This window comes from Sciurus vulgaris (assembly GCF_902686455.1).
Source record: "Sciurus vulgaris genome assembly, chromosome: 6".
Lineage (NCBI taxonomy): Eukaryota > Metazoa > Chordata > Mammalia > Rodentia > Sciuridae > Sciurus > Sciurus vulgaris.
Window position 1 is genome coordinate 75,261,084 of NC_136466.1, and position 12,345 is coordinate 75,273,428.

The 12,345-nt window shown below is 37.5% G+C and overlaps 1 protein-coding gene across 4 annotated transcripts in view; it reads right to left on the bottom strand.

Moving 5' to 3' along the window:
- CAMK4 (calcium/calmodulin dependent protein kinase IV) overlaps window positions 1-12,345 on the bottom strand; it is a 245,401-nt gene that overhangs the window by 32,840 nt on the left and 200,216 nt on the right. For all 4 annotated transcript variants that reach the window (XM_079143531.1, XM_079143530.1, XM_079143533.1 and 1 more), the window contains 2 exons: window positions 6,111-6,201; window positions 4,039-4,113 (listed from right to left, as the gene is read on the bottom strand). In XM_079143531.1, the coding sequence (XP_078999657.1) occupies window positions 4,039-4,113; window positions 6,111-6,201 (166 nt within the window). The remainder of the gene's footprint in view (window positions 1-4,038; window positions 4,114-6,110; window positions 6,202-12,345) is intronic.

Sequence of the window (12,345 nt, forward strand, 5' to 3'; positions counted from 1 at the left end):
GCCTTTTCATGATATCCCATAATTCTTGTAGATTCTGTTCATGATTTCTTACCATCTTTTCTGTTTGTTCAACTTTGTTTTCAAGATTACATATTTTGTCTTCAATATGTGAGGTTCTGTCTTCCAGGTGTTCTATCCTATTGGTTATGCTTTCTATGGAGTTTTTAACTTGTTTTATTGTTTCCTTCATTTCAAGGATTTCTGTTTTTTTTTTTTCAATATCTCTAACTCTTTTTTGAAATGATCTCTTGCTTCCCTTATTTGGTCTTTTAACTGTTGATTGGTGCGATCATTTAATGCCTGCATTTGCTCTTTCATCTCCTTGTTTGCTTCCCTGATTGTTTTAATTATGTACATTCTGAACTCCCTTTCTGACATTTCTTCTGCTGTGCTGTCATTGGGTTTTATTGATATAGTATCTAGGTTTTTGGGACATTTTCTTCCCTTGTTTTCTCATATTGGTCAGATGTCAGTGGGACTTTGTGATATTACAGAATTCTTCTATTGGCTTATAGTGTCCCTGTAGATTTCCAGTGTATCACCTTCCTGCCTTCAGGAGCCTGAAGTCTTGGAGTAACTTGATAATGCAGTTCTTCCAAGGAAAGCTGCCCCTAGTCCTCTACTGGTTCCAGGACTTGGGGCTGGCTCTGTGTGGAAAGGCTCTCACTGGGCGGTCTGCTCTGAGAAGCTAGCCTGGAAAGGCGCTTCCCGCCAGAGGGGGCCGGGCTGCCGGCTGTTTGGGGAAGTCCCTGGCTGCCCTGTCCTGGTCCCTGAAGCAACCTGTGGGCAGGAACTCGCCGCCCTGGTTCAGGGAATTGAAGCTTGGCTCTGTGCAGAAAGGCTCTCACTGGGGGGCCTGTTCCGAGATGCTGGAGAATCTGGCCCTGTGGGAGGAGCCCACTCCCCGAGTGCACAGGGCTGCCTGGGGAGGACTCTAGCTGCTCTGCCCTACTCTAATAAGCCACCTGAATCCGGGCCTGCCACCCGGGCAGCGCTTCAGCAGGTGGGGGAGACTCACCCCGAGGGTCTATTTTAATCCGAGTCTCTCAATGCCTCCCCTTCTTGAATCCTGGGTTCTGGGGCGACTGGAGATGCAGTCACCCTCTAGTCCACCATCTTGGATTGCCCCATGGAAAAAGCCTGCGCCCGAGGTGCCGGGGGGCAGGTCCGCCTGGAGAGGTCTCTGGCTGCCTTGCCCTGGTCCCAGAGGCTGCTTGTGGGCCAGAGGTCACCGATGGATTGGGGACTTGTGGCTGGCTTTGTGTTGAAAGGCTCTCACTGGGCAGTCTGCTCTGAGAAACTAGCCTGGAAAGGCGCTTCCCGCCGGAGCAAAGGAGATTTTTTTTTTTTGGCAGTACTGGGGATCGAACTCAGGGCCTTGTGCTTGCAAGGCAAGCACTCTACCAGCTGAGTTATCCCCCCAGCCCTCATTTTTTTTTTAATTGTTTTTTAGGTGCTAGCCCACAGACTTATGCATTCTAGGCTCTACCACTGAGCAAACCCCCAAGCCTTATTCTTAATGCTGTGGTCTGAATGTTGGTGCCACCTCAACATTCAGTTGGTGAAGTCCTAACCTCTCCCAAGGTGGTAGATATACGGAGGTAGGACCTCTGAGAGGTGATCAGATCATGAGAGAGCCCTCTTGAATGCGATTAGTGCTCTTACAAAAGAAGCTCAAGAGAAACCATCAACTCAATAAGTTCCTATTGTATATAAGCTATCCCGACTAAGATATTTTGTAATAGCAGCCTGAAAGAATCGAGACACTTAGTAACAGAACCCTGAATTAATTTAGGCCAGCAACCTGTCCAACCAAAAGAAACATTGCTAGCTTCCCTAAGAGTGTAGAGACTGTGATTAAGTATGGGTAATAAGATATTGGTAGAAGTGACATGGGGTTTCAGCAAGTTTGTTTAACTATAAAAAAGTACATCTTTTAAAATTTATACTGATGTAATGACTGATTTCAAACAGCCATTTTGGATTGTGAGAGGATTGGGTTCATGACACTGAGATCCACAGTACCTGCAAAGCCCCTGCAATGGAAACCACCAGGACTGCCTAGCTCTAGACTTCCAACATAAGAGAAACCAACTTCTACCTTGTCTAGACTTAGACAATTTGAGTTTTCTGAACTTACTACTAATTGACATATTACTCTTGGCTTCAAAGAGTTTAGAATTCAGCAGCAGGAACACTTGGCACAGAATAAAGATTTAATAGAAAGACAAGTTCCCTTAAATCTATGCAGTTACTAGATTTTTGACAACTTAAGTTGCAAGAAAACAGTGTTCAAAATTCGCCAGGTAAACTAACTCATTAAAAGCAAAAATATAAATTGTTTAAATGAACCTGGAAGCATAAAGAGAGGTATAGAAGAATGCACATAAAGCTATTAATATCGACTATACATTTTGACTTTTACTTTTTTTACAGTTACTTTTACAAGTACTTCTAAGGTTTAAATAATTAAAATAGAAGACATTTTAAAATAAAATAAATAATATACTGATGTATCTATGTTGATTTTTTAAAGGGGAAATTCTATGAATTTCTAGATCCTTTGATACCTGGAGTCTCATTCGTGGGCCACTAATAAGTAGATGTGGAATTTGGGGGAAGTCACTTAAACTCTCTAGAGTTTTGTAAAATGAGAATGCTAGTAAAACTTTAGAGTTCCTTCCAGCACTATAATTCTATAGAGTTAATCACATTTTAATTTTTTTTAGTTGTAGATAGACACAATACCTTTATTTAATTAATTAAGTTTTATGTCGTGTTGAGGATTGAACCAGTACCTCACACATGCTAGGCAAGTGCTTGACCACTGAGTTACAACACTAGCCCCATTTAATTATATATTTGCTTCAAAGAATATTTTACTGCCCTTCTTCAATCTGATTTCTATGTATCCAAAAGTTGTTAAAATGAGTTAGTTAGGTAGTTCTTCTCTATTTCTAAGGGGTGCTATAGAAGAACAATTCCAGTAACTCCAAATGCCCCTCCTTTCCGGTTTTTCCATAACGATCCTCCCAAATACATAACCCGGTATTTCTGAAGGTGCCACGAGTTGGGTGTTTGCATGTCTGTTCTGTCAGTTCCAAGCTCCTGGGGTGGGGTTAGTGTAGGAAATGCATGGCCCTGGTGCCATGCAGTGGACTGCCAGTTAATACAGTTTGCTGAAGAGATGAGTGAGATAAAGATTTGTGTAAAAAGAGTCTGATCCAGGAGGAAAAGCTGATGACTGATAATCTTGTGACTAATGACTTGAAATTTTATCTCTTTTCTTCTTAATCTACATTAGGATTTTAATTGATTTGTGGCATATTCATTAATCATTGGAATTATTTGAATTCTAGCTAATTTTGGAAAGCTTTTATTGGCTTTTAGGTTATTGCTGGATTAACACAGCCATCAGGAAAAAAACGAATGAGTAGCTTTCATGCTAGGATGGACCAAAAGATTTTGTTTTGTTTCTGGATTGGTCACTGACTATATACAGGGTTACTTCAGCCCATTCTGGGAGACCAGGCAAGAGGAAGTGAGGATCTTAGTGTGGTTCACCTGCAGGGCTGGAGGAGCTCTCTTGCATCTGAAGTCTTTGTCTTAGTGGGGCTAGGTCACTGCCATGGATGAAGTCTAGAGATGACCCCAATCTCATGTTCTCATGCCATCTGAACTAATGTACCCCTTTTCCTTACATACCCTCCTAAGGAAAAGCAAATAATAAAATGACAAAAGGCTCATGGCTTTTATTCCAACCACAGACTCTGCTACTTCCCTGAGCTCTTCCTGGTGGTTGCCTTTCTATTCTTGAGTGAGTTCAAGAGTAGCTCCTGCCCCAAAAGACATTTTAATAGAGATGTCCTAAAACCAATATCATTTTGAACCCCTCAGGAAGAACAGGAGGTAGTCATGGAGACTCACACCAATTTTAAGCATTTATAAATAGAGACATTAGAAATTAAAAATAAAAACTGGGTCATTAAATAAAAATAGATTTCAATAAAGGTAAAATATCAGTATCAAAGGTCATACCGCAGTACCCTGGGGTTCCACATACTGTCTTCATGAGCACTTGATGTTCCACAATTTTAGAGAGTCCAAAATCAGCTATTAACACAAGAAAAAAAGTTTAATGAAGCAAATCTTTTCTCAGTTTTTACAAAGACTTCCTCTTTCCAAAATAAAATGTTTATTTGTTTGCTTTTGTATTTGATAATGGGAACAAATCACCTGAGAGGAAACTAAAAAATAGTATTTATTTAAGTAGGAGAAAAATATGACTCCCCAAACACATTTGCAAGTAAATTTATATTTAATCCTTTTTCTGCTGAAGAATTCCAAGGTTTTACCAAATAAGCTATTTTTTCTTAAAGTAATAATTGTGATATTTTGTCTTCTCTTATTAATTTTGAGATTTATGTGACAGTAACTATAAAAGATGATATAGACTTAGTGGTATAATTCAGAATCTTAATCCATTGGTGAAGATTAAAAAAATTAGACTTTCATAAATGTCATGGAAATAAACAGAAATATCAAGACTTTTTCTGATTGAAAAGACAAAAATGTCAGTACCTAGTATATTTGACAGATAGTAATTTACTCTCACATGACAGATGTCTTTTTAATGCAAAAATCCTTTTTATTTAATCCACAAAGTATTACCTAGGTAACATATTATCAAAGGTGCCACCATTATGATCTTTTGCTGGGTTACATCTCTCTCCCAGGAAACATCAGGAAGCTGCTCAAGGCCATTCTTCAAGAGAGGCAGGTGGAGAATGGATGCCATTTTAGACTTCAAAGATAAACCCACATTTCCACAGAGGTGCCTGATCCTTATCAGTGAAAGCAGCAGGAAACCCTTCAGAAAGAAAGGTTTTCCTGCCTAAATTAGTATCTATCCATCCATTTAAAGAAATTTCTTGAAGAATCAAATCTTTGAAAGGGATGTCAAAGGAAATGGAAACTCCCTGCTGTCTGCTGCCTTTCAGGAGTGATTATAAGAACAAGCTTGCTGCCAGCAGGACTTTAGGATTTTTTTCTTTAGGTTCTTGCATTCATAAAGCACATTCTGTTGTCTGAGCTCTTCCCTGACAGAACAACTTAATTTTTAAAGTTGTTAACACTTGTAAATGCAGTGAACACATCAGCTCAGCACTGTGACAGATGGCACCAGAAATGCAAGGCCCTTTAGAGAGAGGATTTAGTACAAATTCGAATAAGAAGAATTCATATAAGATAATAAAATTTTTTGGAAATGATGATTTGCTTAGGAAGGTATGTGGAAAATAACATTTAATATATCTTTTCCTAACATACAAATTTAAATTTTTCTTTGGGTAGATCAGAATTTCTCAAGGTTCACCTTTGTAGTCCTTCAAAATATTTATTTGGGGAAAAAAAGAGGGTCAAAAAAGTTGTAGTGCCCTATATAATATGTCAGTCTACTCATTAACATTTTTAAAGGTTCTTGGGAGTACTGCAGAAATGCAAATCCTGCTTAACTTTAAGTGGGCATTTTCTAACTTACTTGACTAACCATAGCACCTCTGAAAATCACTCAAAACCCACCCCCTCCAACAAAAAGATGTTATTCACTTTTATTTACTGTGCTGAGGCACCAGAGTTCTATGGAGTACATTTTGGGAAATACAGGACCTAATTTATATCTGGTCATATAAATATGTGATTCAGAGGCCAGGTTTACTAATGTGATCACGTATTTTGCATCAATGTTCTTGATTATCTAAAATTAGAGTCCAAATAATTTGTGAAATAGAAGTCAATAATAGGAAAGAAGCATTAAGTTCTGTCATTTCTTCACTATAAACTTATCTACTAAACACAAGGTCATCTCTTGAGGTATTTGTTATTGCTAAGGATCATAATTTCCTTGTGTCTCCAGCAAAGAAGCACCAACTTCTAGCACTGATTTCTGGATTAACATTCCAGGATAAAGTACGAACTTCTAAAACAATGCTGTATTCCTCTACAGATGTCAAATTAGAGAAAGTTGGATGGAACAATATTTTAAGAATCCACAGAATAAATTTCTTTTGCTCTGGGTAAAGGGGTCATGAAACATCAGGAAGTATTCTCACCAATTTTGAGTGGTGCATCTGGGGCTGGTGTTGCATAGAGAAGATTCTCTGGTTTGAGATCACGATGTACAATCCCATTTTCATGTAGGTACTGCGTAGGAAAAATGAGAAGTAACATTTGTATAATTCTAATTATGCTTTCTACATCCATTTTTCATCTTTTAAGAACTATTATAATCTTATGTTATGCAATTCAACAACACACATATTATGATTTCAAAATAAATATCCCAAAGGAAAATATGTTTTAAACGATATACATTAACAAATAACTTATGAGAACTGAGGGTATAGCTCAGTGGTAGATTGCTTGTTTGAGGTCCTAGGTTCAATCTCCAGCACTACCAAAACAAGATATTAAAAAATAGCTTTAACTGTTCAGAATTAACTGAACATAAAATTCAATTTAAATTATTTAGAAAAAATTCCTAGAATGAAATATTTGCTCCTCAGAGAACATCATCACTCTCTTTAGGCATATTACTGTATCAATGGAATTGTGTTAATAATAGTGCCTGGAAAACAGTAAGTGTTTACAACATGTAAGATATTATCTATATCTTGATAATTACTTCATATAATGTGAGACATGAGCAAAACCAACTTTATATCTCTCAATGTTGTTTTGGAAAATCCACTTTGCAAATCCATGATAAATAAAACTCCAGGTCATCCCATAGCTTTTCCAATCACTTCTGAGTGAGGAAAAGACCAAACACCTTGTTAACTCATTCAGTTTTCACAACAGCTCTACGAGGTAAGTCACCCAGTGTTTGTTTTGCAAATGAAAAAACCAAAGCACAAAAAGGCCAAGAGGTTTGTGCTATGTCACAACTGGATACTGTGGTTGGGATTCACTCAGGTATTTGGCAGCAGAGCCCACACCCTTGCCTATTATGTGATTCCTGGGGTGCTGCTCAGTAAATTGATTGTTTGGGGGGGAAGGAATGAGAGCAGGAGGAGAGACATGAAATAAGAAAAGGACAGAAAACTATAATGGGCCTTGCGTGATCACCAGAGAGTCTGCCACATCCTTAACCAGGAAGATATCATATCCTGATACAAGCTAGGTTGGGAGGGGAAGATAGAAGTATCTCATGGCTTTGGAACACACCTAAAATTTGCATATTTGGGTACCAATATTGATTTTCCCTTTAATCTTACCTAACTTAGAAACTCCATTGCTTTGGAAAGAAAATAATACTAAAAATAGCAACACGATAACAACAAATGAAATGACCTATAGGTTTCGATATAGGAACGTACTAATTAGATGAAGATTCTCATGAAATGTTGTTCTGGCTCTCTTGAACAGAAACCATGGTTGTATTCTAAGTGCAAATGAAATAAACAGACAAATAATAACAACAGCAAAAGGAAAGAGAATATGGGACTCCATGAGGGGAGAAAGACTGGATAAAAGAAGGCAAGTTTTAGAGAAAAATATAGAATTAGGAGCTAAGCACTACCAGAGGAACAAACATAAAAACAAAACAAAGCAATGAAATGCTGAAGATCTTGATCTTGGCTTTTAAACAGACCTGGGATAATTTGCTATAAACTGCCAATGTAGAAAGGTTATCAAAAGGTATACTGCAATGATTAACACATGTGGGGAGTGGCATTTATAATGTTTTTGACTGAAAAAAAATGGCATTCACTATTTTGTTTAGTTCTACAAGTATGCCAATAGAATTTCTAGACTTCACATTATATGAAATGAGAAAGCTAGGAATGAGGAAAATGTGGAGTATGACCTTTCATCTTCCCTCAGGAGATACAAGGATAAGTATCACTCTTGGAACACAAGTTCTCAAGAAATTTGTGTATTTAAAAACAAAATTCCTTAGGGTTACAAAGAGCTTTTGCCAATATAAGTTACATACAGCATTGTTCACCGCATCAATGGTTTAAACTGAGAAATTAAAAGTGCTTGTTAATGAATTTTAAGGTAGGAATAAGCTCATGACATTAACATATATGAAATTTTAAAATAAAATATCCTTTCTAAGACAAAAATTAGTGAGTAGAATGATTATATTCTTTCACAGCTCTGCAAATTTGATTAATCTCTGGCCTAATAGAAGACAGCTGGATTGTCATGTCTGCTTCTATGCTTAGTCTATTGTCAAAGCACACATATAGCCTCTGGAAAATGTCACCACATTCTAACAAGAAAGAAGAAATGCGCTGGCACCATGATAAGATAGTTTTAGATAAAAAAAAAAAAAAAGGTCTCTAGATTATACTTTGAAAACTTCTTAGAGCACCTAAAGACAAAAAAAAAAAAAAAAAAAAAAAGAAGATTAAGAGTTGGATAATAAGCTTGCTTCCCTTTGTTATTGAACTAGGTTTTATGAAATGTATACCTCAAATTTCACACAGCACTAATTTTGTCCCTTTAAGATCACTGCAAATGAAGTGGAAGTGGGGGGTTTGGGGGAGGTGGGAACGGGGCAAGTCAGAGGGAGGGAAGCACAATTCCTGGCTCAAATTTTTAAAGTAAAGTATTGGAAAAAAAAAAAAAAAAAAGCACAGTATATAGAGAAAATAAAAGCTTATCCTAAGAGAAGCCAAGATAGGAAACAGACATGTGCTTAAGGATTATATATTAGTAAATTTAGTGTTTAGTATGCTAAAGGCACACCGTTGTTGAATTTCATTTCAATGTCATGCCTTCAGTCTTGATGAAGGTTTGATATAAGAAGTATACATATTAAGATTTCTCTAGCATTTTTGAAGCAAGTTTTAAAGAACAATTCATGAGAGGTGCTCAGGGTAATATAGCCAGGTGTATCATTTATTAGCCATGTGACCCTAAATCATTTGTCTACTCTCTACCTCTCAGTTTTCTCATCTGCATTGTGCTGTTGGCAGGTTGCAGTGAGAATCAGAGATATTGTGAACTTGTTGTGGATATTCCACTTTATAAACGCTAGTTATTAGGACTCTGTTGTTATTTTGTGTTCTGTGTTAAAAAAAAAAATCACATTTAGAAAGTTTTGGAAAACTTGCTCTTTCCTGGAGTATCACAGTTTACTTTGATCAGAAAATACTTACTTTAGGGGCTGGGGAGATAGCTCAGGCAGTAGAGTGCTTGCCTTGTAAGCACAAGGCCCTGGGTTCAATCCCCAGCACCCAAAAAAGAAAATACTTACTTTATAGTTCATTATATTTGTTCCTTCTGTTTACTGCCTAAAAATGCAGTGACAAAAGGCTTCAATTTCAATAGCTAACCTAGTTTGTGTGCATTTGTATCTCTCTTCCTTTACTTGCTTTTTATTCCTTTTTGTACATGAATAGAAATGTATGCCTTTTACATTTGATTTACCAGAGACCCCCACCCCAAAAGATTCAATTTAACTTATGCGTAGATATAATATATTATATATTAGGTTTTCATTCTTCACTTTTGAAATAGCCCTAAGTGAAATATCTACTGAATTTGCTGTATATACTTATAGTTTATGGTAAGAAAATTTAGAAGTTAGGAAGGAAACAAAATATGTGGCAATCAGGATTTGAAACATTCTTGTTATGATTTTGTTAATTACAAAACAAAGAAGTTCTAAGATACACATTATTTGTCATTGATAAATAGTCATATTTCAGAGCCTGTTATTTTGATTTTGGTGGGCTCTCCCAGGATTCTCAGCAGTTCTTCAAAAATCAGGCACAGTGCTACATACACTCCTGCTTCCTGAGAGGCATTGGTCACTCATTCTAAACTTCTCTTCACCTCTCCCTCTCTGCTCCCTCTTTCTTACCTTTCATCACATAAATATGTTCATCAAAAAGAAACAAAAGCCAGACATGGTGGCACATGCCTGTAATTCTAGTAACTCAGGACGCTGAGACAGGAGGATTGTCCGCTTCAGCAACTGAGCAAGACTCCATCTCAAAATAAAAAAATAATAAGGGCTGGGGATGTGTCTCAGTGATTAAGCTCCCCTGGGTTCAATCCCCAGTACAGAGAGAGGGAGAGGGAGAGGGAGAGGGAGAGGGAGAGGGAGAGAAAAGAAGAAAAAGAAAACTATCACCACTGCTTGTACCCTCTGCCTTGAATCCTTCCTCATTCTTAATCACCTGGCCAGCACTCCTCATCTTCAGAAATCACTTGGAATGTCGCCTCCTCAGGGAGACTGTACCTGTCCTTCCAAACGGATGTAAGTGTCCATTGTTATGTCCAACTGGGGATGCTTCCTGATTCTTTTCACAGTGTGTAGATTTCTTTGTAGCCTTTCCATTCAGGATGTCTCTTTCAATAGATTGGACAACTCCATGAGGACCAGAAAAGTTCCCCAGATACCTGGTTTCTTTCACAGTGCTTGGCTCTGTTTGTGCTCAGTAAGTGGTTTTGAAAGATTCACAAATAACTAACTTTTCCTATGGAGGTGAATTTTGTTTTAATTTTAGTGACTAACATAGATAGTCAAAGAATAATGGTCATCTGAACCTTTTATTCATTTGCCATTTTTCATTTGTAATGGAAGTTAAAGTTGTTAAATAGAATTTTTTTTTTTTTTGGCTTACATTGTGGCAATATATTTCCATAGCAACATCACTTCTATACATTTAGCTAAATTAAGGCTTTTAACATCTGTATGTTTATAAAGCATATGGTATTCTTGTTAGGTAATAATACTTAGTTACCCCAAAGGTGTTCGCTGAATATTAGATGGATGAGACTGACATTGTCCCTCTGAGAAGAGCCCCAAACCAGGAAAAGCATTTTAACTGTAAGATCCAGCAGAAGAGTTTCATCTTCCAAATGACATTCTGGATAATTACATAATTAGTTTTTGTTCTGTAGTGGCACTAAATTGGTAGTTGTGGCTGAGTTAATTTCTTTACATCCTTTGAAGTTGATCAGAATATTAAGTAATGAATGCTTGCGAGTTTGGAGAAATTTGAAAATGTATCTGTTAGTTTCCTCTTCCCTCTCTTTTGTCTGAAACATTCATGTAACTATGCTTGCCAATGTGATAAAATGGAAGTGATGCAGTGACTTAAGCTTCAAGTGGCTAAAGGCGTATTCATGTGACCAGATGTAATACATTAGTGAGCAGTGGGCAAGCTAAAAGGCCTCCATTTGTAGAATGAAGGGACCTGATAGAGTCCAGCTGCTGACCTTGCAGGTAAGGTTTGTATGTGTGCCTTGCAGCTCTAGGACTAGTGTGGCCTAGGAGTGCCTGGAGAAAGTAAAATATCGCTGGAAATTCTTGCTGGGGTGGCAGTGTCATGGGGGAAGAGAAGACAATGCTGGCAGAGAGGTTAATTAGGAATGGTGCTGATTAGTGAAACTCGGAGTGTCAGGTTAGAACAGTCAACAGAAGAGGTCACAAACACTCAAGTAACAGTACTTGTTTTTGCTTGTGGTGAGAGTCTCCTGGTCTACTAAATCAGCGTGGGGGGAAATGGATACTTTCAACAGGTTAGAAATTCATTTTCCTATTTCGATATGTACATGGGATAAAACTTTATTAAATGCATATTTATAAGAGAGATGTATGAATGTGGTGAAAAATGCCATTTAATCTGTACTCTTTTCTTTAGGTTCAACTTGAAAACTAAGACATTCATTCAATTTAGATTTTAAGGAAGCACTTATCATTGATTTCAGTAGAAATCATTATTAAGTGAATGGTTATTTTAAATTAGGCTTCAGGCAAAAAAGCAATAAAATAAAGCTACATGTCCTGATTTAAACAAACAAAGTTCTTGCTGACTGAATACAAGTACACAAAGAAAACAGAAGCAATGACTATATAGTCAGCAAATGAATTCATGTACAAAACATATTTGAATATAAGATTAGAACAAGTGCATGTTGGGAGGCAACAATCCAAGAGGACTTTGAGTGGTTAAGAAGGAGTCACATTTGATACATGTGATACATGTTTCAGAAAAGAGGAGATTTTTAGTATTGGAGGCTACAGAAAGGTTTGAATAATTAAATGGAGGTGGTATTCAGGAGATGTGGTGTAGCTTGGGAAAAGGTACACAAATGACTTGTATTGCAGAGAAAGAAGCAGCACGCAGATTTTTGTAATGGAAAAGAAGAGATCATGTTTGAGCACAAAAGAAATGAAGGGAGCTCCTGAGGGTGCAGAGTTTGGCCAAGCAGGGCCCAGGGAACTGGAGTTTGGCCCCACAGAGAGCCCAACCTCTGCACGTTGCCCAGAGAAACAGACTGGGCAGGACTGAGGGTGAACGGGGAAATCGCTTCCTTGTC